The 27,328-nt window shown below is 49.9% G+C and overlaps 1 protein-coding gene across 9 annotated transcripts in view; it reads left to right on the top strand.

The window, feature by feature from the left end:
- KIF21A (kinesin family member 21A) overlaps positions 1 to 27,328 on the top strand; it is an 820,176-nt gene that overhangs the window by 621,109 nt on the left and 171,739 nt on the right. For all 9 annotated transcript variants that reach the window (XM_078679965.1, XM_078679910.1, XM_078679946.1 and 6 more), the window contains one exon: positions 20,542 to 20,678. In XM_078679965.1, coding sequence (XP_078536091.1) covers positions 20,542 to 20,678 — 137 coding nt within the window. The remainder of the gene's footprint in view (positions 1 to 20,541; positions 20,679 to 27,328) is intronic.

The following is a 27,328-nucleotide window of genomic DNA, read 5'->3' as shown; positions in this document are numbered from 1 at the left end:
TGGAGTTTAGGAGCAGTGGTTATTTATACATCTGAGTTTGTGGTTACCTGTACTACCATATGATTTAGACTAAGGGGTATTTTTTCAAAATGTCTTCTTTATTACACACTGGTTTACATTTGTAAGACACAAATGCAGAAAATCCAGTTGCTAGTAAGAAATGTTGTACTATTATATGCTCCCATATTTGTGCCCATTTAAAATGGTACCTCACTTGTGTGGGTAGGCCTTGTGCCTGAGATAGGAAATGGCCCATGTTGGAACCTGGGATGACAGGTCACCTAGGGTAGCCTGGCCTAGGGTAGGGCACAAATGCTAGAGGCACAAGTGTGAAGGTCGCAAACCACCCAGCAGTAACTCCACGCAATAACACACAAAAATGACACTACACCAAATTATGGAAAAATAAGAGCTGCTTTATAAAAAAAATATTCTCTGTTCTCTTTTACTTAGTATTCACAGTTTAGTACTTTACATTCTGTCAGAAGAAGTAGCATTACTCTCAAGTCTTTGGAAAGACTACAGCTCAGTATAGGCAGTTGGAATCAGTAGTAATATTTTCAGCAATGTTAACTTGCATTAGTAATCAACATCAAAAATACATTTCATTACATCAGACTCAAAACTTTACTGGCTTTGGTTTCTCTACAGTGTTTAAATCTCTTCCTCCCTTATCTGTACCTTATTCACAAAGTGAGTGCGCACCCAGTGGGAAGTGTAGGAAATCCACAAGTTCCATATATACATCAACAACCTCTATGAGTGTCTGATGGTGTCCCTAGTTGGTGGGAACTTACAGCGCTTTTCTGACCCTAGACTTGGTCCCCCTGGTTTCTGGCTCAGTAGTTGCCTTTCCCCAGACCTGTCTCAATGAGGTTGGTAACATTAAACTAATCCCCCACCTTCTAGGACACAGCGTAGGAGTAAAAACGTTCAGGGTGTCTGGGCACCTCTCTTATGCACTGGTACCGAGTCTCCTCTGACTCGTGAGGTAAATATTCCCTGCGAGGGCTCAGTATTTTCCCCCTTCACCCCCACTCTCCTTACTGTCTTCTTGTAGACTATACTGCCCCGGTCTCCAGGAATCGAGGCTGACAGACGACTCTGCTGTCGACCCAACCGGCAGCTGTAGCAACCGTTTATTCCCGCCGAGCCAACCTCTTAACCTCGGCGCTGGCGTGGGAGGGATTGGTGACAGCTTGCCTTTGCTTCGAAATTGCCAGCGGGCCCTCCGCTTCTGCTCTCACGTTCCCAGGGCAGGCGTCAGAAGCTGCTTCTGGCCCTGCCGAGCGCCGCTTCCGCTCACAGGCTGGCCACACCTCGCAGAGGTAGACGGCACGACCGGGCATGCGCGAAGGGGAAGTGTCTCCCCGCTGAAACCCGCGCTCTCCCGCCCGGTGCTCTTTCCACTACTCCGCCCACTCCAGCACTGTCAAGGGCATTACCAGGACCGCTCCTCACCACATGGACGGCTCCTTCACCGCGTCTCTCTCCACGCCGACCCGGGGGCGGACCAGGACGTCTTCACCCCGCTTCTGCTCCCTCAGTGCTCGTCACTCTCCTTGACCAGCAATCGACGAAGGCAGGTAGGAGGAGGGACACTGTAGGATGTTATCACTAGGGGGAAATCCTGGCAGTCGGAAGCAGGGTGGAGTTGATGAGCTGAGCAAGGGAGCAGGCCACAAGGATTAACCCCTTCCTGTCTGGGCGTTTCTCAGCATTAGTCTCTTCACTGGGCAGAGGACTGCACCCCCAAAGTGCTGCAGTCTCCTTCTCCTGTTCACATCCCTATTCTTCCGGTCTAGGGAATAGTCAGGCGCCCAGGGTCTTCAGTAATCATAAACAGCGGGGACAAGACAAGGATCTCAAAGGAGGGGTAGAGAAGTGGATCAATTTGGCCGCATCCCAGTCCAGGAGGTCAACCCTTTCACTAGCCTTCCCCCCACCTTCCGAGATAACCTGTCCTCCAGCTGACTCTCTCTGGCAAGACAAAATGGCTGTCCAGCATTCCGCCTTTTATAGGCTGACCCTCAGGAGTCCAGAAGGAACCAGAAGGTTCTGGAACGCCCTATTCTACTCTATGGGACAGGTTCTAGGTTTGGCAGTTGGGACAGTTGGTAGCCACCATTTTGTGACTCCAACTATTTTCCTGTCAGGAAAGGCCTCTAGGCCTGAGGTGAAAAACTATGAGGGTGAAAGAACACCTATCCCCTTTACCAACACCTTGAAAAAGCTAGTGGACACAAAAATTAATAAAAGTATGAGGGGCAAAAAGGGGACAAAATAAATAATAAATTGGAGGGACTACGCAAAAAGCCAGACAGGTCTAACACGCGTCCCCCCCAGCTGAAAGTAGGGAGAACTACCCAACCCCTTGGGAGTCCTCATCACTAAGGCGGAAATACCTGGAGAGACCGTCTGCATTGGCGTGGTCCACTCCAGGCCGATGTTCCACCCGGAAGTCCATTCCCTGTAGGGAGATGGACCACCTCAACAGCTTGGGATTCTCCCCCTTCATCTGCATTAGCCAACGAAGGGGGCGATGGTCAGTCTGAACCAGGAAGTGCGAGCCAAACAGGTATGGCCGCAGCTTCTTCAGAGCCCACACCACCGTAAAAGCTTCCCTCTCAATTGCACTCCACTTCTGTTCCCGGGGAAGCAGTCTCCTGGATAAGAAGACCACAGGTTGATCCAGGCCCTCTTCATTTAGTTGCGATAACACTGCCCCAATGCCATGTTCTGATGCATCTGTCTGGACAATGAACTCCTTGGTGAAGGCTGGGGCCCTCAGGACCGGTGCTGCACACATTGCCTGCTTCAGTTTCTCAAATGCTTGCTGACAAGCTTTCGTCCAAACTACCCGTCGAGGTTGTTTCTTTGAGGTGAGCTCTGTGAGGGGCGCTACAATAGTGCCATATCCCTTCACAAAGCGACGGTAGTAGCCTGTGAGGCCCAGGAAAGCTCGGACCTCAGTCTGTGTCTTGGGGGGTTCCCAGGCCATGATTGCCTCAATCTTTGCCTGCAGGGGCTGCACTGACCCCCTACCCACCAAGTGTCCAAGGTACACAACCGACCCTTGCCCAATCTGGCATTTGCTGGCTTTGATGGTCAATCCAGCTTGTTTCAGGGCCTGGAGAACTGCTTGCAAATGTTGCAAATGGTCCTCCCAACTGCTACTGAAGACAGCAATGTCATCCAGGTAGGCAGCAGAGAAACTCTCCATTCCCGAGAGGACCTGATTCACCAGCCGCTGAAATGTGGCAGGGGCATTTTTGAGCCCAAAGGGCATCACACAAAATTGGAAGTGTCCCTCAGGCGTGGAGAAGGCTGACCTTTCCTTTGCTCCATCTGTCAAGGAGATCTGCCAGTACCCTGAGGTGAGGTCAAAGGTACTTGGGTATTGGGCAGCTCCTAGCCGGTCAATTAACTCATCCGCCCTAGGGATCGGATGAGCATCAGTCTTTGTAACTGAGTTCAGTCCTCGGTAATCCACACAGAACCTCAGTGCTGGTGTGGTGCCTGGTGGGGCGCTTTTGGCACTAGCACCACCGGACTGGACCAAGGGCTGTTGGAAGGTTCTATCACTCCTAGCTCTAGCATCTCGGCAACCTCTCCATGGATGCTAGCCTTCACCTTGTCTGACAGCCGGTAGGTCTTTGACTTCACTGGTGGGCTGTCTCCGGTGTCCACATCATGGGTGGGTTCTTCCCGGGACAAGGGAGAACAACGAAGAGTACTGCTCCAATACCTGGCGGCAATCCTCTCGCTGCTCAGGAGTTAGGGATGGGGAGAGAATCACTCCCTCCACCGACCCATCCTTCTCTTGAGATGAGAAGAGATCAGGGAGAGGCTCGCTTTCTTCTTCCTCTGCACCATCAGTCACCATCATCAGGATGACCTCTGGCCTCTCGTGGTGGGGTTTGAGGCGATTGGCATGCAGCACCCGTAGGGGCTGTCAAGGGGTCTTAAGATCCACCAAGTAAGTGGCCTTACCCTTCTTTTCCAACACCTCAAATGGGCCTGTCCAACGATCCTGAAGGGCACTTAGCTCTCCAGGTTCCATCACCCACACTTTCTGGCCAGGCTCCAATTCCACCGGGTGAGCATTGTGATCGTACCATTCCTTCATTACTGCCTGGCTGGCCTCCAAGTGGTCAGAAGCTTGCTTCCACAACTTGGCCATTTGGCTCCGGAAGGCCAGCATGTAGCTCACCACATCCTGAGGAGGCTTTCTGGGAGACTTTTCCCATCCATCCTTCACCAGGCTGAGAGGTCCACGCACAGGGTGCCCGTACAACAGTTCAAAAGGGCTGAAGCACACTCCCTTCTGCGGCACTTCTCGGTAGGAAAACAGCAAACAGGGCAGGAGGATGTCCCATTTCCTCCGTAGGCTCTCAGGCAGACTTCTTATCATGCCCTTCAGGGTCTTATTGAACCTTTCTACCAGTCGATTCGACTGGGGGTGATAAGGAGTGGTGAACCGGTAAGTCACTCCACACTCCTTCCACATCGCCCGCATGTAAGCTGACATAAAGTTGGTCCCCCTGTCGGACACAACTTCCTTGGGGAATCCCACTCGGGTAAAGATCCCCATCAGGGCCCTAGCCACCACAGGTGCAGTGACAGTCCTCAGAGGAATGGCCTCTGGATACCGTGTGGCATGATCCACCAGAACCAGGATAAACCTGTGACCAGCTGTTGTTGGTGGATCCAATGGCCCTACAATGTCGATGCCCACCTTTTCAAAGGGGGTGCTAACGACTGGAAGTGGTTCCAGGGGAGCTTTCAGCTTCACCCCTGTTTTCCCACTGGCCTGGCAGGATACACATGTCCGACAGTAAGTGTTGGACGCCACTTTCATCTGAGGCCAGTAAAAGTGGAGGACAAGCCGAGCAAAGGTCTTGTCCTGGCCTAAGTGTCCTGCCAAGGGTATTGCATGAGCCAATTCCAGCAGAAAGGCTCGGTATTGCTGCGGGACTACCAAGGCCCTTGATGAGCCAGGTAAGGGTACCTTGGGTTCACTGTAGAGGAGTCCATCCTCCCAGTAAATATGGTGGTGTCCCGTAGCATCACCTGCTGCCTGGGCTTCAGCCTGACGCCTCAGTCCCTCAAGGGTAGGGCACTCCCTCTGCCCCCTACAGAATTCCTCTCTGGTAGGTCCTCCCTCCACATGCCACTCAGCAGGGATGGGTAAATCCTCCAGAGAGTCTACTCCCCCCTCCACGGACTCCTGGTCCACCACCGCCGGTGGCCGATCTGTCACATGGGGCGTGGAAGCCGAAGCAGGCTCTTCCTGTCTCCGGGTCTGTCCCTTTTTGGCAGCGGGTTGGGCCATTGTTCCAGGCTCCAACCCAGGCGAACTCCCTCTTTGGGTAGTCGCAGACCGTGTGCTCACACAGGCCCAGTCAGGTGTACCCCGCATCGCAGAGTGCGTCCGGTATTCCACCTCTCTCCAAGTGTTGTGCTCCATGTCATTCCCCAGCAGACAATCAACTGGCACGGCAGGGCTTACGGCAACTCGAAGTGAACCTGCAACCCCCTCCCACTCAAAGGGAACCTCAGCCACTGGATAGTGGCCCATTCTGCCGTCAGCCATCGCGGCGGGGTGGAGTACATGGGGAACCACCTGCTCTGGAGACACCAGTTGACTTCTCACCATAGTCATACTGGCTCCTGTATCTCTCAGAGCCTCCCCTCTCTGGCCATTGATGTGACCCATTGCCCATACTTTGCAGTATTTGGGGGCACCTGGATCTTAGGAACCATCTCCCGTTCTCCCAGGGACACTAAGGTGACACCCGCCCACTCAACCCCCTTATCTAAGGGCAACTCCTCCCCGAGCGCTACACTAGCTACTCCCGGTGGTTTTCCTCCGGTGGGAGGGGGTGGTCTCTTTGGGCATCTGACATCTCCCTTATAATGTCCAACACCACCACACTCAAAGCAGTGGAGAACCCTTGGCTGCTGGCTTTGGCCAGGATTAGGGTTTCTGGGCGGGTTTGCCCTAGGGGTGAAACCTGTTCCCTTCCCTTGGAAATTGTTTTGGGGACCTTTAGTGAACTCCCTCTTTTTATCTCCCCCCTCCTTCTTCTGGGGGGCGCCCTGTCCGGCCTTTTGGGAATCCCCTCCAGTCCCCTTTGAGGACACCCGGGTACTTGCCCAGATGTCCGCCTCCTCTGCAAGCTTCCGGGGATTGGTCAGCTTGCTGTCCACCAGGTGTTGGCGCAGCTCGGGAAAACATTTCTCAAGGAGGTGCTCCTTCAAAAATAGATCATACAACCCCTCATAATCCTTCACCTCGCTGCCCTTGACCCAGCCCTCTAATGCCTTTCTTGCATAATCAAGGAAGTCCACCCAGTTCTGAGTGCTTAACTTGTGGCTCCCCCTGAACTTCTGACGATACCTTTCTGGGGTAAGCCCAAACTTCCTTACCAATGCTAGCTTCATGATGGGGTAGTTGGTTTGCTCCTCTGGTTCCAGGGCCAGCAAGGTGTCCCGACCAGTAGGAGGCATGTACTTATACAAACCACCCCCCCCAGTGCTTCTCCTGCACCCCATGGGCTCTTAAGGAGACCTCATAGGCAGCCAACCATTTGGCTATGTCATCTCCCTGACTAAAGCTAGCAATAAGGTCTTTTGGCAAATAGGGTCTGGACTCCCTGGCTGTCTCTTTGGATTCGCTGCCACCATTTATTACAGGAGAGGGCCCCCGTTGCAGGGCCTGGAGTTCCAACTCTTTCAGCCTGAACTCGTGAGCCATCCTCCGCTCCTCTTTCTCCTGCTCCAGCTTAGCCAACTCCCATCTCAATTGCCTTTTTTCCCTCCTGTCAGTAAGCTCGGCTTCAGTTAAGCTTCCCCCAGAGGCGCTACTGCCCTTGCTGGAGTAGGACACTGGTCCTGGGAGTAGGTTTTCCCCCTCAGAGTGGAATAATCCCTCTATCTCCACAACCGTGTCCCGGTCTGCCCCTTCATCCTCCTCCTTCCCTTCTTTGTGTGCCTCCACCCAAGCCCTGAGACTGGTCTGGAGTTCCCCCTTCTTGGCACCATGCTTAAAAAATACCCCCATTTTCTGGCAGAAATCTTTCAGCTGAGCCACAGAATAGGTATCTAGGTTTTCTAGTGCAAATTCCATTTTACAATAGGCAATACCAAGTTATACACACAAGGAAATTAGAGTTGCAAGGGCAACCTAAAGCCACCTCCACCCCACCACCAGGAACAAATTTGGAAAAACAAAAGGACAAATTAGGAGGGCCGCTAGGAGAAAACTCCTGGTGTAGGCTAGTGTATTACGTTCAATTACCACTGAGTAGCTGCAACCACAGTCAGGATCCCACCGCTAGACACCAATATGTTGGAACCTGGGATGACAGGTCACCTAGGGTAGCCTGGCCTAGGGTAGGGCACAAATGCTAGAGGCACAAGTGTGAAGGTCGCAAACCACCCAGCAGTAACTCCACGCAATAACACACAAAAATGACACTACACCAAATTATGGAAAAATAAGAGCTGCTTTATAAAAAAAATATTCTCTGTTCTCTTTTACTTAGTATTCTGTCACCTTAGGGGTGCACAAGAAGAAATAGAGCCCAAAAGGTAGTGAGGGTCTATGGATATTTATTGTAGACACAGAGTCAGCGTCTCACATAAGTCACAACTACACAACAAAGTCTAGGCGGCAGGTCCATGAAAGAAAAGGAAGGTCTTCCCAGCACGTCTCCGTCTTCTGCTTCTTTGCCGCTCTCGCCAGCCCCAAAACAAAAGAAAGACAGGTGGCTGTTAGTTCACAGCTGATAGTCCAAATTATAGCGTCAGGGAGGGGAGTGAGGGCAACACGCGTGAGGGGAGAACAGGCTACCGTCACCAATGAAAGCAGACCAACCGCAAAGAGTGCACGTGAGTGCTCAGGAATCCCCGTGCCCCTGCCTTCCACCCTCTTCCCGCTGCTGCCCCTTCCCGACCCGTTTAAAGGGTAACAGGGTACGCAAACGTTCACGTACCTGGTGTAGCCACGCGTCTTCCTGCGCGTGGCTGGGCGGTGCGTGGGAACGGTGGCCTCCTGGCTTCTCCGGTGTCCTCGCGCCGTCTTCGTCCGCCTGGTCGGAAAGCCGACTGCTTGTACTCGCGCTGCCTTCCTCCGCCGTACCTCGCTCTCGTCCTCCTTCCGTCGTCCGGGTCTCTTGGTGGGTGATTCCTCTACGGGGCTTCGGTGCCGGCGAGCTCCGCACCATCCACACCCCGGCGTCTTCCGGCTCTCCCTTTTCCGGACCTGTTCCGCTCTCTGATTGGCGGGACGGCCACCACGTCATCGGAGGAGGGTACTCCTCCTCGCAGGGTTCCCAGTTGTTAAAGGGCCCGCGTCCTTCCTGCAACCGAGATGCAGAGTTCGTTACGGGGCAGGACTGGACCCCGTGACACATCCTCCCCCCAGACTTTACCCGTTCGGGGGAAAGAGGATAGCGGGATAGAAAGTCCGCATTGGTGTGCTTGGTCCCCTTCCTATGTAGGACCTCGAAATCGAAAGGCTGGAGAGCAAGGAACCATCTGAGAATGCGGTCATTCCGGCCTTTGTTCTGGTGGAGCCAAGTCAAAGGGGCGTGGTCCGTGACCAGTGTGAATCTACGGCCCTCTAGGTAGTACCTCAATTTCTCTATGCTCCACTTAACAGCTAGGCACTCTTTCTCTATAGTGGGGTAAGCTAACTCACGAGGGAAGAGTTTCCTGCTGAGGTACAGGATGGGTTTCTCCCGACCTTCCTCATCCAACTGCGACAGGACAGCCCCGATACCAACTCCAGATGCATCGGTCTGCAAGAGGAAGGGTTTGACAAAATCTGGGGTGGTCAGGACAGGGGCTGATGATAGGACATTCTTTAGGTCTTGGAAGGCTGCTCTAACTTGGGAAGAAGGGCTCCTAAACTGTACTGAACTGGCTGTCTTCTTCAGTAAATCCGTTAGAGGAGCTGACATGGAGGCGAAGTGAGGTATGAAGCGTCGGTAGTAACCGACAAGGCCTAGGAAAGCTCGTAGATCTCTTCGGGATGTAGGAAATGGTTGTGCTTGTATGGCCTTCACCTTCTCCTCTTGAGGGTACAGTTGTCCGTTCCCCAAGACATAACCAAGATATTTGACCCTGGTAAAGGCTATGCGGGACTTCTTCGCATTTATGTGTAGTCCTGATGTCTCCAGGGCCGACAGCACCTGGTCTAAATGTGTCATATGTGTCTCCCAATCTGGGCTATGTACCACTATGTCATCCAAATAAGCAGCCGCAAATTTGGTATGTGGGGCAAGGACGGTGTCCATGAGACGTTGAAACGTCGCAGGGGCGCCGTGCAACCCAAACGGTAACACCGTGAAGTGGAACAACCCTTCAGGTGTGGTGAATGCCGTCTTTTCTTGGTCTTTTGGAGAGAGAGGGACCTGCCAATAGCCTTTGGTGAGGTCGATCGTTGTTATGAATTGAGCCTCACCAAGGCGTTCAATTAACTCATCAACCCTAGGTAGGGGGTACCCGTCTTGTTTGGACACTCTATTGACGGCCCGGAAGTCAATGCAAAAACGGGTACTGCCGTCGGGTTTAGGGACTAATACCACCGGGGAAGACCAGTTGCTAGTGGACGGGACTATGATGCCGGCTTCTAACATCTTTTCCACCTCTGTCTTGAGCAGCAACCATCGTGCCTCTGGCACTCTGTAAGGCTTTTGTTTTACTACCACACCTTCTGGAGTGGGTATGTGATGCATAGCTAATGTCGTTCTCCCGGGTTGATCAGAGAAGATCGTATGGTGTCCAGAGAGGACATCCGTCAGTTCCTGGCTCTGTACCTTGGTAAGGTCAGGGTTTATCACCAGCTGATCAGAGGTATTCGGGGCCGTCCGGACTAGGGACACCGAGGGGGGTGTCCGAGGGGGAGGCCCCAACCACTTCTTAAGGATATTGATGTGGTATATCTGGGTGCGATTAGGGGACAACTTCAGGGCATATGTGGTTTTCCCTATCTTCCGGAGGACGAGAAAAGGCCCTTGCCATTCTTTCCTTAGTTTGTGGGTGGAGGTTGGGAGGAGAACAAGAGCCCAGTCTCCAACAGACAATTCTCTCCATTTTTTTCCCCTGTCGTAAAAGGTCTTCTGTTTGCTTTGCGCTTTTTCTAGGGTATCAAAGGACAGGGTACGTAATTTGTGTAACCTGGTCCGTAACTGTTGAGCATAATCCAATAAGTCTTGGGCATCCTGGGCACCGTCTTTTTCCCAGCTCTCTTTTGTTATTTCTAACAGAGTGCGGGGCTTCCTCCCGAAAAGAAGTTCGAAGGGTGAGGCCCCCATGCTGCTTTGGTGCTGACTCCGTAGGACGAACAAGACCAAGGGTAGTAATTGGTCCCATTGCTTCCCGTCTCCGGTTAACAACTTTCTTAGGGTGGTCTTGATCATGCCGTTATAACGTTCGACCAACCCATCAGTCTGGGGGTGATACACTGAGGTACGAAGATGTTTCAGGTGTAACAAAGTACAGACCTGCTTCATGAGTCGAGAGACAAAAGGGGTCCCCTGATCGGTTATGATGTCTTTGGGGAACCCCATACGGGAAAACAATTCAATAAGCTTTTGGGATATGGCTGTTGTCGTAGCAGCCCGCAAAGGGAAGGCCTCAGGATACCTGGTGGCGTAGTCTACGATAACCATGACATACTGGTATCCCCGAGTGGACTTAGGAAGAGGGCCGATGATGTCTACCCCTATACGCTCAAAAGGTTTTCCTATGATGGGAAGAGGGACAAGGGGAACCCTGGGTGGCACATAAGGATTGCGCTTTTGGCAAATACTGCACTCCTGGCAGTATTTTTTTACTTGGGCGTAAATCCCTGGCCAATAGAAATGTTGGGTAATGGATTGTGTGGTTTTCTCAGCCCCAGAGTGACCAGCAAGGAGATGTGCATGGGCAAAAAACATGACTTGGTCGCGAAAGGAGGTGGGCACTATCAACTGGTAAGTGGCCTGGGCGTCTGCTTTTCGGTACAAGAGTCCCTCCTTCTCTATAAAACAGGGATATGGGAGTGGGTCTCGTCCCTGGTTGTCCTGGGCGTTTTTCCATGCTGAGGCCAAAGAGGCATCGTTTAGTTGAGCCGCACGGAAGTTTCTATCAGTGGCCCAGGGTTCTTCTACTAAGAGACCGCTTTTGCTTTCAGGATCCCCACTACTCTTACTTAGGACTTCTGACATAAGGGTGGTGAACCACTTGTTGTCGGTACCTATTATGAGGGCTTCAGGTAATTTCGGGAGTACACCTACTTCGCACTGTACTTGAGTACCCTTTTCGGTGACGATAGTCACGCGAGCCAAAGGATACGTCCGTATGTCCCCATGCACACACTTGATCCTAACTGAGCGATTCAGCATCGTGGAAGAGTCAGAAAGGGAGTCGGCTCTAACCACTGAATGACGACACCCTGAGTCCAATAACGCTCTTATGCTCTTGTGATCCAGTTGAACACTTACATAGAAGGCTGGGCCGGTTTCATGTGCATACATGATGGCACGTGGCATGTATCCAACCTCCATGGGTTCCTCGTCCTTTTCTTTCTTTTTGCGACAGAACCGGGCGATATGCCCCCACTCTCCACAATCATAGCACTGAGGAGCAGTCGGAAGGGGGGTGTCTACTCTCACAGGCCGGGCTTTGAGGAAGGGCTCTGGTGGGTTCTTGTTTGGTTTTCTGTCTATTTTTACGGGAAGTTTGTTGCTGTTGAGTTTTTCTGGTTCTCGAACCATAGGACGGCTTTGAGCCCGTGCATAGGAATTGGCCATTTCGACGGCATGTTCCAACGTGAGTCCGGCATGCTGCCTGAGCCATCTTTGTGTCCCAAAGGGTAGGGCTTCTATGAATTGTTCCAAATAGATCTTATTCATCACCTCAACTAAATTTCCCTCTTGAGGCTTCAACCAACGATCAGCTGCGTCTTTTATCTTGTAAAAGAGGGTTTTTGGGACATCAGTAGGTTGCCCCCTTTCTTGGCGGAACCGTATCCTATGGCTCTCATCGTCCACCCCAAGCCTATCCAGGACAATCTGTTTGACGTGTCCATATGTAGCGGTCCCATCTTTGTTGGCCAGCTGGTAAGCAGCCTGTGCTTCGCCTGTTAGCAGGGGGGCCAAATAGAAAGGCCACCGTTCTCCGGGCCATGCACTAGCTCGGGCAGCTCGTTCAAAGTTCAAAAAAAACGAGATAGGGTCGTCACCGGCCACATATTTCTGCAGGGGAACAACAGCACCGGGGGGTGCAGCCGTTCGGTGTTGGCCCAACGTGGCTAGGAGCTGTGTCTGACCCTCTGCTAGCTTTGTTAACTGTTCTGCCTGTTGCTGAATAGCTGCTGTAAACGTGGCTCGGTCACTGTCTGCCTGCTCTGTAGATTGTCCAATAGCCCACTCCATTTTGGACTGCCCTTCTCTCATCTGGGTTATCAAGGTCTCCATCTTGTCAGAAGGATGCTCCTATCTGGCTCGCCACTTGTCACCTTAGGGGTGCACAAGAAGAAATAGAGCCCAAAAGGTAGTGAGGGTCTATGGATATTTATTGTAGACACAGAGTCAGCGTCTCACATAAGTCACAACTACACAACAAAGTCTAGGCGGCAGGTCCATGAAAGAAAAGGAAGGTCTTCCCAGCACGTCTCCGTCTTCTGCTTCTTTGCCGCTCTCGCCAGCCCCAAAACAAAAGAAAGACAGGTGGCTGTTAGTTCACAGCTGATAGTCCAAATTATAGCGTCAGGGAGGGGAGTGAGGGCAACACGTGTGAGGGGAGAACAGGCTACCGTCACCAATGAAAGCAGACCAACCGCAAAGAGTGCACGTGAGTGCTCAGGAATCCCCGTGCCCCTGCCTTCCACCCTCTTCCCGCTGCTGCCCCTTCCCGACCCGTTTAAAGGGTAACAGGGTACGCAAACGTTCACGTACCTGGTGTAGCCACGCGTCTTCCTGCGCGTGGCTGGGCGGTGCGTGGGAACGGTGGCCTCCTGGCTTCTCCGGTGTCCTCGCGCCGTCTTCGTCCGCCTGGTCGGAAAGCCGACTGCTTGTACTCGCGCTGCCTTCCTCCGCCGTACCTCGCTCTCGTCCTCCTTCCGTCGTCCGGGTCTCTTGGTGGGTGATTCCTCTACGGGGCTTCGGTGCCGGCGAGCTCCGCACCATCCACACCCCGGCGTCTTCCGGCTCTCCCTTTTCCGGACCTGTTCCGCTCTCTGATTGGCGGGACGGCCACCACGTCATCGTAGGAGGGTACTCCTCCTCGCAGGGTTCCCAGTTGTTAAAGGGCCCGCGTCCTTCCTGCAACCGAGATGCAGAGTTCGTTACGGGGCAGGACTGGACCCCGTGACATATTCACAGTTTAGTACTTTACATTCTGTCAGAAGAAGTAGCATTACTCTTAAGTCTTTGGAAAGACTACAGCTCAGTATACGCAGTTGGAATCAGTAGTAATATTTTCAGCAATGTTAACTTGCATTAGAAATCAACATCAAAAATACATTTCATTACATCAGACTCAAAACTTTACTGGCTTTGGTTTCTCTACAGTGTTTAAATCTCTTCCTCCCTTATCTGTACCTTATTCACAAAGTGAGTGCGCACCCAGTGGGAAGTGTAGGAAATCCACAAGTTCCATATATACATCAACAACCTCTGAGTGTCTGATGGTGTCCCTAGTTGGTGGGAACTTACAGCGCTTTCCTGACCCTAGACTTGGTCCCCCTGGTTTCTGGCTCAGTAGTTTCCTTTCCCCAGACCTGTCTCAATGAGGTTGGTAACATTAAACTAATCCCCCACCTTCTAGGACACAGCGTAGGAGTAAAAATGTTCAGGGTGTCTGGGCACCTCTCTTATGCACTGGTACCGAGTTTCCTCTGACTCGTGAGGTAAATATTTCCTGCGAGGGCTCAGTATTTTCCCCCTTCACCCCCACTCTCCTTACTGTCTTCTTGTAGACTATACTGCCCCGGTCTCCAGGAATCGGGGCTGACAGACGACTCTGCTGTCGACCCAACCGGCAGCTGTAGCAACCGTTTATTCCCGCCGAGCCAACCTCTTAACCTCGGCGCTGGCGTGGGAGGGATCGGTGACAGCTTGCCTTTGCTTCGAAATTGCCAGCGGGCCCTCCGCTTCTGCTCTCACGTTCCCAGGGCAGGCGTCAGAAGCTGCTTCTGGCCCTGCCGAGCGCCGCTTCCGCTTCCCCTCACAGGCTGGCCACACCTCGCAGAGCTAGACGGCACGACCGGGCATGCGCGAAGTGTCTCCCCGCTGAAGCCCGCGCTCTCCCGCCGGTGCTCTTTCCACTACTCCGCCCACTCCAGCACTGTCAAGGGCATTACCAGGACCGCTCCTCACCACATGGACGGCTCCTTCACCGCGTCTCTCTCCACGCCGACCCGGGGGCGGACCAGGACGTCTTCACCCCGCTTCTGCTCCCTCAGTGCTCGTCACTCTCCTTGACCAGCAATCGACGAAGGCAGGTAGGAGGAGGGACACTGTAGGATGTTATCACTAGGGGGAAATCCTGGCAGTCGGAAGCAGGGTGGAGTTGATGAGCTGAGCAAGGGAGCAGGCCACAAGGATTAACCCCTTCCTGTCTGGGCGTTTCTCAGCATTAGTCTCTTCACTGGGCAGAGGACTGCACCCCCACAGTGCTGCAGTCTCCTTCTCCTGTTCACATCCCTATTCTTCCGGTCTAGGGAATAGTCAGGCGCCCAGGGTCTTCAGTAATCATAAACAGCGGGGACAAGACAAGGATCTCAAAGGAGGGGTAGAGAAGTGGATCAATTTGGCCGCATCCCAGTCCAGGAGGTCAACCCTTTCACTAGCCTTCCCCCCACCTTCCGAGATAACCTGTCCTCCAGCTGACTCTCTCTGGCAAGACAAAATGGCTGTCCAGCATTCCGCCTTTTATAGGCTGACCCTCAGGAGTCCAGAAGGAACCAGAAGGTTCTGGAACGCCCTATTCTACTCTATCGGACAGGTTCTAGGTTTGGCAGTTGGGACAGTTGGTAGCCACCATTTTGTGACTCCAACTATTTTCCTGTCAGGAAAGGCCTCTAGGCCTGAGGTGAAAAACTATGAGGGTGAAAGAACACCTATCCCCTTTACCAACACCTTGAAAAAGCTAGTGGACACAAAAATTAATAAAAGTATGAGGGGCAAAATGGGGACAAAATAAATAATAAATTGGAGGGACTACGCAAAAAGCCAGACAGGTCTAACAGCCCACAACATGGACACACCACAATTTTCCACTGAAAACATACACTTTTTTGCAAAGTGGGTAGCTGTGGATTTTGAGCCCCAACTCAGTTGGCACCTAGGAAAACTTCTGAACTTGCAATTTCTTTAACACTGGACTCATGAGGGATTCCAGAATGGGGTAGCTTGCGTGGCTCTCACTAGATAATTATACCCAGAAGCTCTCGCAAACATCAAACTTTGATTTAAAAAAATACATATTTTACTCACATTTCTGTGATGGAAAGTTCCGGCATCTGCGGGGAGCCACATTGTTCCTAGCACTTGTCCCCTGATAAGAACGGTATCCTGCCTGTGTGGTTAATCCACTACACAAAAAGGCTCTAAAGTGCTACATTGAGAGGTAAGCAATCGGGGTGGCTGCAGTTTTTGGGGCCGTGCTGTGGTGCCACCCATGCAAACCTACAAACCAGAGAATTTTTTTTAAACTAGGCAACCAAGGATTTATTTCCAGGGTGCCCTGCCTTGCGTGAATCCCATGGAATCTTCTTACCAACATTGACATGCAAACCTCAAACTATGCCTGAAATCACATATTCTCCTTAAATTTCTGTGATGGAAACTTCTGGAATCTGCCAGAATCCACAAAATTCCTACCACCCAGCATTAACCCACTTGTGCAGATACAAAATGCTGCACCACTTGTGTGGGGGGGACTAGTGCCCTTGACAGGAATGGAGCAAACCGAGGCCAATGGCAGTGGTTTCATCCACAGCTAACCCTGTTGCTGATCTCTAGGGCTTTTTTTGCCAAGATCTCTTGGCCCACCCAAGTAAGGTATCATTGTCATCAGAAGACTCGGGGGACTGCTGGGTGGTAAGAAATGTGTGGCTCCCCGCAGATTAAAGAGGTTTTCCTTGCAGACAGTTTGTGGTTTGCAGGGCATTGTGGGTAAGAAAATGATGTGGGATCTACACAAAGCACACCACCCTGGACTCCCCTGGGTGTCTAGTTTCCAGAATTGTCTGGGTCTGGTAGATTTTCCAAGGTGGAAGCCTACCCAAGCCCATGTTCAGCCATCCACCATTGTAAGTGGAACGATATTGGGAGTTAGCCACACTCTCCAGGCCCATATGTAAACAATTACCCAAAGGAATCAAGCTTCTCCTTGTTTGCCATTAGGATGAGACTTCTTAGTCTGCAGGTGAGCAGGAGGACTGTTGATGCTTTGGGGTGAGGGTGGTGCAGAAGTTAGGAGGACCCACCCCAATATTTTATGTAAAAAAATATTTCTGCCATACAGGGGTAAACTGGGGCAAATCTCCTGTCTTTCCTTGGGGGACAAAATGACTTGTTTGTTCCTTTTTGTGGATGGGGGTGTGGCCTGTGCCAGAGTGCAATACCCGCACCACTTTCTTTAGCCACAAATGCAAAATCCCTGGTGTCAGGTGGACTATCCTCTCTCCCCCCCCCCCCCGGACATATTTGGGGCAATCTCTCCAATTGGGAAAATACTATTGCCCCCCGCCTCCTGGAGAAGGGGTATGGTTTAATGGGCCACACATTCCTTTTGTTTGTTTTGGATCCTTTTTGAAATTTCTGTCATTTATTGGAATCTCTGCCTGGGCAGGGAGAGGCAGATTGGGGGTGAATACCCATTTCCACACTCTGGGGTGGGGGAAGAAATGATATTGGACCACAAGGTAAGGGAGAGCATGGGGGGCACCCTCCCACCCCCAAACAAAAGTTGAAATACTGCTTAAATGTAGTCAATGGAGTCTAGAGGGCTCTGTGGCCCTCAGGGGTGAAAAATTGGGGTAATTGCCCCAATACACCTCAAGGGGTAGAAATAATGTCTAGCATCTTTTTGGTGTGGGGGAATGGCCATGCCAATGGTGGGCAGCCCCCACCCCTATATATTTTCAAAACCAAAAACATGCCCTGGTATCACTCAACCCCATCCGCCCTCCGGGTAAGGGGAGTGGGGCGGGTCAGAAAGACTGCCAGCTTACTTTTAGGGGGTGGGAACATGTCCATAGTGGGCAGCCCCCACCCTATATTTATGTTGAAAATGGACCCTAGGGTCTAGTTGCCCCCCTCCCCAAAGGGAAGACAGATTGGGGGTAATAACCCTGAAAACATGGTTATTCAAGCAGGCCTACGATTAGGTATTACCACAGGACCTCAGACATTAGCGCCATGAAACCCATGGGTGAACGCGCGCTCTATAAATACATTTTCGGATTTCTTTCCATCTACTGTATGTTATGCACACATGGGCATAATGTATGGGTCAAAGTACGGGCTTGTGTGGCATGAAGGTGGTTTGATTTTAAACTTGTGTAATAGGGGTTTACTGTAACACATGTGGGGTGAATCCACCATATGTACCAAGTTAAGGGTCAGATACGTGCATGTTATATAATTGATGTATTGATAATCAAATATACTGTTACTACTTCTGCGCATGGGTTTCCACTACTATTTCACTGTGCGAATCCTTTCTAGGACTGGTTTTGAATATTGCACTTATGTCACTATGGTGATTTTAAATAAGCCGAATGTGCAATCATCCCATTGTAACTTGTGTTACGTATGATCTCTTAGCCCTGAAGAAGTTGTGGGGCTTGATACCCGAATAGCAACAAAACACGTGTTGGCTGAGATTTGTGCATATGCGAAAGAAGAGTACAGAAATTTACACTTCTGTTGACATGGACCTATCATTTACTTTGTGAAAGACATTAAGCGTGTCCTGGGGAATTGGATGTTCTAATTGGGTGGTCTAGGCCACGTTATACGGAGAGGGGTGGTTCTCCCTACCTTACGAGCACTGGGTCATAGATATTAGGCACTAAGATAAGGTGTACCTCCCAAGGAGCGCCATAACCCTTACAGTAATCCACCCTGGAATTAGACATTACCCTTTACCTGCCTGAACTGTCAGATGGCTAGTTAGCATAAGTAGCTGCCAACTCCCAGCCAGTACTCAAGCCCGGTAATAGGCATGAAAAAGATGAGAAATGCCACCCAGAAAAAAATAGACTTACCTGAATGGGCAGTGATGGATTATCCTTCGAACTCCATAGAATATTCAAAGTGTGGGCTGTGCCCCTCATGTTGACACCAGGTTGTCAGATCCTGCTTGACCGGTCTTTTGAGCCACATGTAACACTTGGAGTGCACTTAAGAGGGAGAGACAGGATGTCAAGACAATTGTTCTGAATCCCTTCTCTGGTTGCCTTAGAACCCTTCTTTTGTCCTACCAGACTGTTGGTTTGTTGTGGGTACAGTACCTGCTTCGAACTGGATTTTAGTGTTAGATGTGGGAGAACAATTATGTTTTCCCTGTGGCACTCACACTCACACCATTCCAGCTCTCAGATCCAATGTTTAGTGTGTCTTAAGATTGCATTGCATTTTGTCCCTTTCTACAGTAAGGCTAACAGGAGCTACTGCAAAATTAGGTAGGTTAGGGTGTGGGAACCTTTACTTCATTGGTCAGAGTGTCTTAACCGCATCGCTGCGGCGGCTTTTCCCGCTGTGCGCGGCAGTTTGCGGAATCCCGCTATTCATGACGAGCTCAGCTCGTCATGAGCGCACGGCAGGTAAGCCTCATGACGAGCTGAGCTCGTCATCAGCGCGGATGGGGTTAAGGTGTCGCCCCACCCACAGGCTTGTGATCCAGCCTTCCTCAGTACACTGCTGGACTCCCGAAAGGATACCAGGCCGACTGAACCTGCTGCACTTGGCATCTGTGACATGTGAGAAAGACCTGAGATGGTTGGACCCATTTCCACTTGAAATCCAAGGATAGAAAGACCTCCAAGGATCGTGAGGCTGATCCCTTCGGTGGCTCCAGGAACATAACAGATATGAAGGGAACATTCATGTGAAGAATTCCAGCTGACCATTGGCAACTGGACCTCGACTTGACTTTGCTGTTGCCCTCTGCATGCCACCCTGAGAGTCACTAAGTGCTACTCCATGTGTGCTGGGTGCCTTGGAAGGGAAATGCTGTGGTTGTTTGGGCATCAAACAAAGTTTGGGATTTTTTTTCAAAACGTTTGCTCCAGAGCTTCAAGGTGGACCGACCGTGAAAATATCCGACCAGCAGATCCACGGCATCAGATTGGATTTCAGATTTGTGAAAATTCAGATCTCCAGTCCCCCTTATTTTTTTTTTGTCATTTCGTTTATTACATTTTACTCTATTATTATGTTTTGACATTTTAACTGATTTTGTTCTTCTAAATGCTTTATAAATTTTTCTACATAAAGCATATCAAGCATATAGAAGTTAAGCCGGTCTGTTCTGTGCCATTTGTTCCAGGGGTTGAACTCCAGTTTAAATTTATGGGAATCGCTTAATAGTCAGTTTTACTTTTGGTGGAAAACCATCCACTCCAATAAATAATTCACTTACTCTCATTAACCAAGGAGTTATGATATCTGTATGTCATGTCCTAATACTATGGATTACCATTGCTTATTGGAGAAACAACTATTCATGTTTGCAGTCTCCATTTATTAACCAATATTTGTCAACCCAATAAAGTGAAGGATTGAAAAAGGCACAGGTGCCATAGTAAAGCACAGAAATAAAGCAGGCAAAAGTTGGCTGCAAGAAAAATAAATATAAGTAGTGACATTGAACATAGATCAGAAAGCTCAACCCCATAAATGGCATCAGATTTATCTGCCGATGGACTATACATCTAAAGTATGACAAAAGAACGGACCTACAATCAAATATTCTCCACTTATGTGAAATGTCTTAAGAAGAAATCACAGTACTCTCCTCTCCCACCCACAGACCAATCTCCTCTCTCTCTCTCTAACCACACCCTGATAGAATGCACTCCTACTTTGCACACATTCTTGCATGTACTTTATACAGCTGCATTTGGGTCACTTATCTGTTCCTATGCCAAGTGCACTTGCATCATTCTGGTTCAGGTTTGTGTGCAACGAATAAACCAAATGAGATAAACATTACATTTCTCTTTGTATCAAGCTACATATTACATCCACATATTGACGCTGCTTTAGGCGTCGTTAATGAAGATTAATTATTGCCCCTTCAAATTAGAATGTTTAATTAGTTGGATAAATGCCCTTGATTTCTATTGGTCGATCTTCGGCAGTGAATGATTTGCATAGCAGCATAGTGAACATGAATATAGAAACATTAGGGATTTTTTTTTAAATCCGTCCTGTCAAAGTATATATTCATTGATTTTGATCTGTCACATAATTTTTGTAAGTTATGATTTCACTCAGAACATTGGTACTTAAAGTGCATCATTTCCTTTCCCAGAGGTATAATCAACCCATTTTCATCTTCAAAATGTAACAAGATGTCTGGCCTCCAGTGCATCCATATTGCTGAAGGGCACAGCAAGGCCGTGCTGTGCGTGGATGCAACAGATGACCTTCTCTTCACTGGATCAAAAGGTCAGTTTTTGCTCCCCAGTAAAGATTTATAAAGCCAAATAAATGTGTTTCCATTTGAAGTTGTGTTTGGGAAAATTCACTTAATATATTGTCTCAATTCTTTAAAGTGATTCAAGTCAATAGTGGGTTTGGATTCCATGTTTTCAGAATCTAACCTTTACAAGAACTGTAGTATTCCCTTTCTGAATTACTTTGAGTATCTAGGCAGTAGTACCTTCAGATTGCTGCACTATGCTGTGATGACATTCTTGATCTAAAACCACGTTGTCTTCAGATATGCCCCCAACTGTATGCCTTTTCATTATGTAGCCCAATGCAGGTTCTAGGAAAACCATCAGAATTTGCACAAACTCTGTGCTTATTTTCTGTGGTTATTTTTCAGGCATTGGCCTTTTCATAGATGAACATTCATTGAATTATTCCACTTGCCAGGTCCAGAATGCTTGTTAGCAAGGTGAAATAGAAGAGGCATTAAACACTTTTTTAATGTTGTTTATTCATTTCATTAGGGAGTCGCAAGTCCAACTAATGAGATTCAAAGGTTTTGAGCTCCTGTCTCCACAGAGGTTTCCACAGCTTAAGATTTTTTACCACACCTCCGTGAAAGGAGTGAATGCTCATTAGCTCAGCTGTGATGTGTAGGTGTTTTTATAGTGCTATAAGACATTGGGTTGTTGGTTGAGGTAGGAAGTGGAAGTCCCACTCAGGCAACAACCACAAACCTTGTTATGGTGAACTACAAAAGTCACTAAACTAACCTGTGCCTAACCCTATAGCAGCTTGACACAAGCAGTCAAACTTAACTTAGAGGCATTGTGTAAAGTATTTATGCAGCACAGACACAATAATAAAGTGAAAACGCATCCCAAGAAAATAACACCAAAACAAATGAAATCCAATCAGGAGAACCGGAGTTAGGAACTTTTAAAGTTTTTAGTGAAAAATAGCACCTAAAAGATCAAAGTGCAAACTGTGGGCTTCTGATTCATACAGACTAAAAAAAAAAAAAAAAAAAACTAGACCCTGGCACAAACTTGACACAGAAGCTTTTGAAGGAAAGTTTCCGAGCCTCGAAAGGCGGGCCAAGGAAGTAGGGGATGCCGACACAGAGACATTATTGGCGAAGTTTAACCAGACTCTGACCCAGACACTGGACGCAGTCATCCCTGAAAAAAATAGCAAGCCGGGGTCGAGACGAGTCTCAGCACCCTGGTACTCAGGGACTCTAAAAACGGAGAAATCTTCCTGTAAAACTCTAGTAGGAAAATGGAGAAGGACTAAAGACGAGAGTGATAAAATAAACTATAAAAATGCTTTAACAAATTACCATCACAATATTTTTTTTTTGGTATTTTTTTTTATTGATTATAAAAACAAGCAAGGCAGAAACAAATACAGAGTGCTGTTACGGGCGTGAGGCCAGACAGTGAATAAGAGAAAAATCAACATTACATGCAGGGGGGGGGGGATACAGAGGGGCAAACAATAAATCAAAATTACCCCTCCTTATGAATAACGACAATCGTCGCCAGCCGCTGGTCCCGAGGGAGAGTGCCACAGTTACGAGATTCCAAAAACATATCTCGCAGATAGGGGGCTATCTTATCAGGTCGCAACTTATACAGTTCTATCGGCAATCCGTTCGGTCCCATGGCCTTACCAGAACGCAAGGAACGAATTGCGATGGCAACCTCTCCCGCGGTTATCGCAGAGTCCATAAAATCCCTGTCTTCTTCAGTAAGCTTGGGGAGGGCTATGTCTCGCAGCAATAAGTGGGAGTGCCTCCGGTCTGTCCGAGACAGAAGAATACACAGCTTTAAGGTGGTCCGCAAAGCACTCAACAATCTTAATCGGATCAGACACCCGTGTACCGCAAGCCAACTCAATCTCAGGCACTACGCGGTGGACTCTCTCCTTTTTGTCCAGCCAATTAATTAATTTCCCTGCCTTATCTCCCACATCATAGAGGCGGTCCTGTTGCTCGCGGAACATAGTCTTGGCCGCTTCAGTGACCAACGTCTTGTAATCTAATTGCTTTAATCGCAATAGATGCATGTTCGCGCGGGTAGGGTCGTGTTCCAGAACAGACTCCAGGTCTGCTATTTCCGTTTCAATCTCAACCACATCCTCATCTCTTTGTTTTTTGACACCTGAGATCAGCGACAAAGCCTGTCCCCTCAAAACCGTCTTAAAGGCCTCCCAAAGCGATATCGCAGATGACACGGAACCCTCATTTTCCAGGAAGTATAGGTCAAGTGATTTTATCAGGTCAGATCGTGTTTTAGGGTTAAGAAGGTACCAGGGATTAATTGGCGCAACCCTCCCTTCCGATCCCACAGAGAGTTCAATTCGAAGCCAAACAGGAGAGTGGTCAGAGATTCCCCTAGCCATGTGCCTAAATTCCGCCACAGACGCCTCCTGTGCGGCAGGTACCAAGACATAATCAATTCTCGAAAGACTACCAGGTGCACCAGAGTGAAATGTATACTGCCGTTGGGAAGGGTGCAACAGTCTCCAGCAGTCAGCCAGACCTAATGTACCAATAAAGTCGTGTAGCCAGCTCTGTGAGCCCTTGAGGTCTCTCGGTGGGTGTCTATCAAAAGTACCTGAGACGACCGCATTAAAGTCACCACCCAGTATCATTGGCCCCACAGGGAGATCTAGGAGAGTCCGCCCTAGGTCCGCAAAGGTAGTGGACTGCAACCCGGGGGGAACGTAGACTGATACCAGGGACAACGTCTTACCCTCCCAACGGCCAGTAAGAACAACATAGCGGCCTCTATCGTCCAGTATCGTTGTGTCGATCTCCAGAGGAAATGAATTTTTAATGAGTATACCAACTCCTCGGGAACCCGAGGAGAACCCTGCATGAGCAACCAAGCGGTAACCCCTCCTATTCATTGCATGACAAGTGTTTCCGACCAAATGGGTCTCCTGAAGCAGGACAACATCAGGGGAATTACATTTAATCAGCTGCAGCACTATATCCCGCTTGATCCTATCTCCCAGCCCGTTCACATTCCAACTCAATAGTTTCAGCCCCCTAGCCCCCATCCCGTACAAAGTGGACCTTCCAGCCACACGCAGCAGTCAGCACTTGAACCAGACATGTAAACGATGCATTGCCTTGCAGAAATGAAACTCCAAAAACAAACAAACCCCACCTCCCTCCCCAACCCCATCCCGTTACAACACCCCCCACCCTGCACCCCTGCGTAAGACTAAAAAGCCACCCCAACTTGCAGTGTGCCTGTCGCCCCCACATCCCAACTAATCTACGGAAAGTCTAAGTGGAGGAGGAAAACAACCTCCCGATTCCCCCCACCCCTCCTGAAGTGTCTCCGTGAATCTTACTGCACAGTCAACGAATCATAGTTCAAAGTCTGCAGGAACCCAGGAGCCAAACAAACGCAAAAGAACCATTCTTAGTCCGGCGTTCCGCCCTCAGCCCCACCGCTCTGCCCGTCCTGCGGGTGGTGGGCCGGAAGGGTCTCAAGCCAGTCGGCCACCACTTCTGGACGGTCGAAAAAATAAGTTCGCTCAGCGTGTTCAATGCGCAATTTAGCCGGAAAAAGCATAGCATACTTGAGTCCCATCTCACGAAGTCTCCTCTTCACCCCCAAAAATCCGAGTCTCTGCTTCTGGACCGCCTGAGTAAAGTCAGGGTAGAAGCTGATGGTGGTGTTCTCAAACTTCATGGGTCCACTCAAACGCGGAGCCTGCAGGATAGCGTCCCTGTCTCAAAAATTGAAAATCCGGGCGATAATAGGCCGCGGAGGGGCCCCAGTCTTATGCCTCCCACCAGGGACTCTGTGAGCACGTTCCACAGCAAAAAAGTTACTGAGCCCCTTGGGGGCGAGGTGGTTTGTGATCAGGTTCTCAACAAAGAGATCGGTCGCAGAATCTTCGGCCTGTTCCGGAACACCTATGATACGAACGTTGTTCCGCCTAGAACTCCCTTCTAAATCCTCCAGGCGACGCACAAGGAAATCATTAGAGGCCCTCAAATTGCGGATCTCCGTTTGAATCTCAACAACATCATCCGTCAGGGCAGAGGTTTTAATATCAAGTGATTTGACCTTCTCATTGGTTTTCGCTAGGTCAGTACGTATCAAATTCACATCTATGGCAACAGTGTCCAGTTTATGAGCCAGCGTTTCCATCTGTTTGCCAAGAGACGATTGGATCCCATCAATAGCGACCATTACGTCCTGCAGAGTGAGGTCCGCCATCGGGGTCGACGATTCCTTTGTTCCCTCGGGCGTCTTACTCGTCCCACCGGGTGATACCTTCGCCTGAGCATAACGATCCATGATGTTGGTTTAGGTGTAGCCACCTCGTCGAGTGGTCTTAGACCTCTGCTTGTCCCCCTCTGGCTTGCCAGCCATGTCGAGGGGCCGTGTAGACGGTTACCAAAAAGGTCAGATGGCGGCAACACACAAGAGCCGAGTAGCAGGCCACACCCAAAGTACAGGCGAGGTCGAGGAATATGGTCCACCAAATCGCCGGCGAGGAATCCAAAATTGATCCAAGAGCGCGGCGTCGGAGTCGCCTTGAAGTCGTGCAACTCATAAATGTTCACACTGGAGCGCAGGTCAAACCATCACGGCAGGAGATTGGTGACTGCTCTTGCGGGATCGTCTCATCCAGCAGAAACGAAAGTGAAAGTATGCCCACCCGGTCTTCTCCTTCACAGCTGGCCGATGTTGTTCAACTTCAGATCGGGCATCGCACCTACACCACCGCTGGGCATCGCGGAGGTAGAAGGCCGCAACTCTCAATCGGCACAACTTCGGCACCCCGGGTCCGATTCGAGTTCTGATTGCAGTGTTCGCGTCTGCCGTGGTTCGTCTTCACGGAGACGTAGAGAAAAATCAGGATGATTCGCAGGATATATGCCAGAGGTTGTGAGGGTCTCGGGAGCCCTTAGCTCACGCGGCCATCTTGGGTACGCGCGAAGCTCCTCCCCCTACCATCACAATATTAAAGGGGCCAGATGTACCTTTATCCAGACACAAATTGAACAGGCAGGGAACTTCGTAAAGTCACTGTTCGAGATAGTGAAGGGTTTTTCTTCTCCGCAAGCATGTAAACAACAGCCTGTGGACACACAGGAGCTGTGTGAAGCGTTAGCCACCTATTTTCAGGAGAAGATTGCCTGGATATACGAGAACTTCCCAAAAAACAATAGCCCTACCGCGGCCGTACCGGGCTTTCAGAACGGCGAGCCAGTTATGGTTCTTAATCAGTTTGAGCCCATTTCACGGCAGGAGGTCATTCGGCACCTGCAAATGGCAAAGTCTGGGTATGATCGCGTCTAGCTGTGCGCCGCCCATTCAGGAGATCCTTAACTCCTCAATAGCCAGCGGTTACATCCCCATGATATGGAAGGAGGCCCACGTACGCTCAATCCTCAAAAAACCCTCCGCTGATCCCGTAGTATTGAGTAACTATAGGCCCATATCACTACTCCCTCTGCTGACTAAAATACTGGAGGCTCACATTAACACCCAAGTGAGCCAGTATTTGGAGTCCAACAACATTCTGGACATATCGCAGTCCGGCTTTCGGCCGGGTTTCAGCACAGAGACTGCTATTCTGGCTATTCTGGCTGTTACGGATTCCATCAGGCGTATGCTGGATGAAGGGAGCTCGGTGATGCTCATTCTGCTGGACCTCTCCGCAGCATTCGATATGGTATCTCATCGTCTGCTGGCGGAGAGGCTCCATGACTGCAGTATCGGGGATCAGGCACTGAAGTGGCTGGTCCACTTCCTGGCGGATAGGAAGCAACAGGTTATGATGGGTCCATTCAAATCGTCAAAGTACTTATTGGAGAGAGGGGTCCCTCATGGCTCATGTCTAAGTCCGACCCTCTTCAATATATACATGGCCCCATTAGCCAGAATAGTGCGGCATTATGGGTTTGAAGTCGTCTCATTCGCAGATGACACTCAATTAATTTTCCCAATTGGGAAAAATCTGGTGGAGGAAAGAACACGCTTCGCCGAAGGAATGCTGGCCATCGCAAGCTGGATGGCAGAGTCCTGTCTCCAACTAAATCTGGAGAAAACTGAGCTGATGTTTCTCGGAAAAAGACAGGAACTCGTGCTAGACGACTGGTGGCCTGCAGAACTGGGGGCCGCTCCAGTCCCTTCAAACTCTGTGAAATGTTTAGGTATACAGCTTGACGAGAACCTGTCCATGAAGAACAATGTGAGTAACATTGTAAGCTCGTGCTATTACAGCTTACGACTGCTGCGGAAAATTATTCCATATCTGCCCCTGAGCCATCGCAGAACGGTAGTTCAAGCCCTAGTAATCAGTAGGATAGACTATGGGAATGCACTGCTGGCCGAAGTAGGATCCACACTGTTAGCAAAGCTCCAAGTGATCCAAAATACGGCAGCAAGGATAGTCCTGAATCGCCCACCAGGTACCCCATCGCTCCCTTTACTGAAGGAACTGCACTGGTTGCCGGTGAAGAAGAGAGCCTTTTTTAAGACCTGCTGCTTGGTCTTTAAAGCTATGAGGAAAATTGGCCCAAAATATCTACAAGCAATTTGCAAATGGACATCAGCTTGTAATTTGAGATCAAATGGTAAAGCCCTACTAGCGATCCCACGTATCTACCGTAATCGCCTGGGAGG

The sequence above is a fragment of the Lissotriton helveticus genome, chromosome 1_1 (assembly GCF_964261635.1).
Source record: "Lissotriton helveticus chromosome 1_1, aLisHel1.1, whole genome shotgun sequence".
NCBI lineage: Eukaryota > Metazoa > Chordata > Amphibia > Caudata > Salamandridae > Lissotriton > Lissotriton helveticus.
This window is presented reverse-complemented; position numbering and strand designations above follow the sequence as displayed.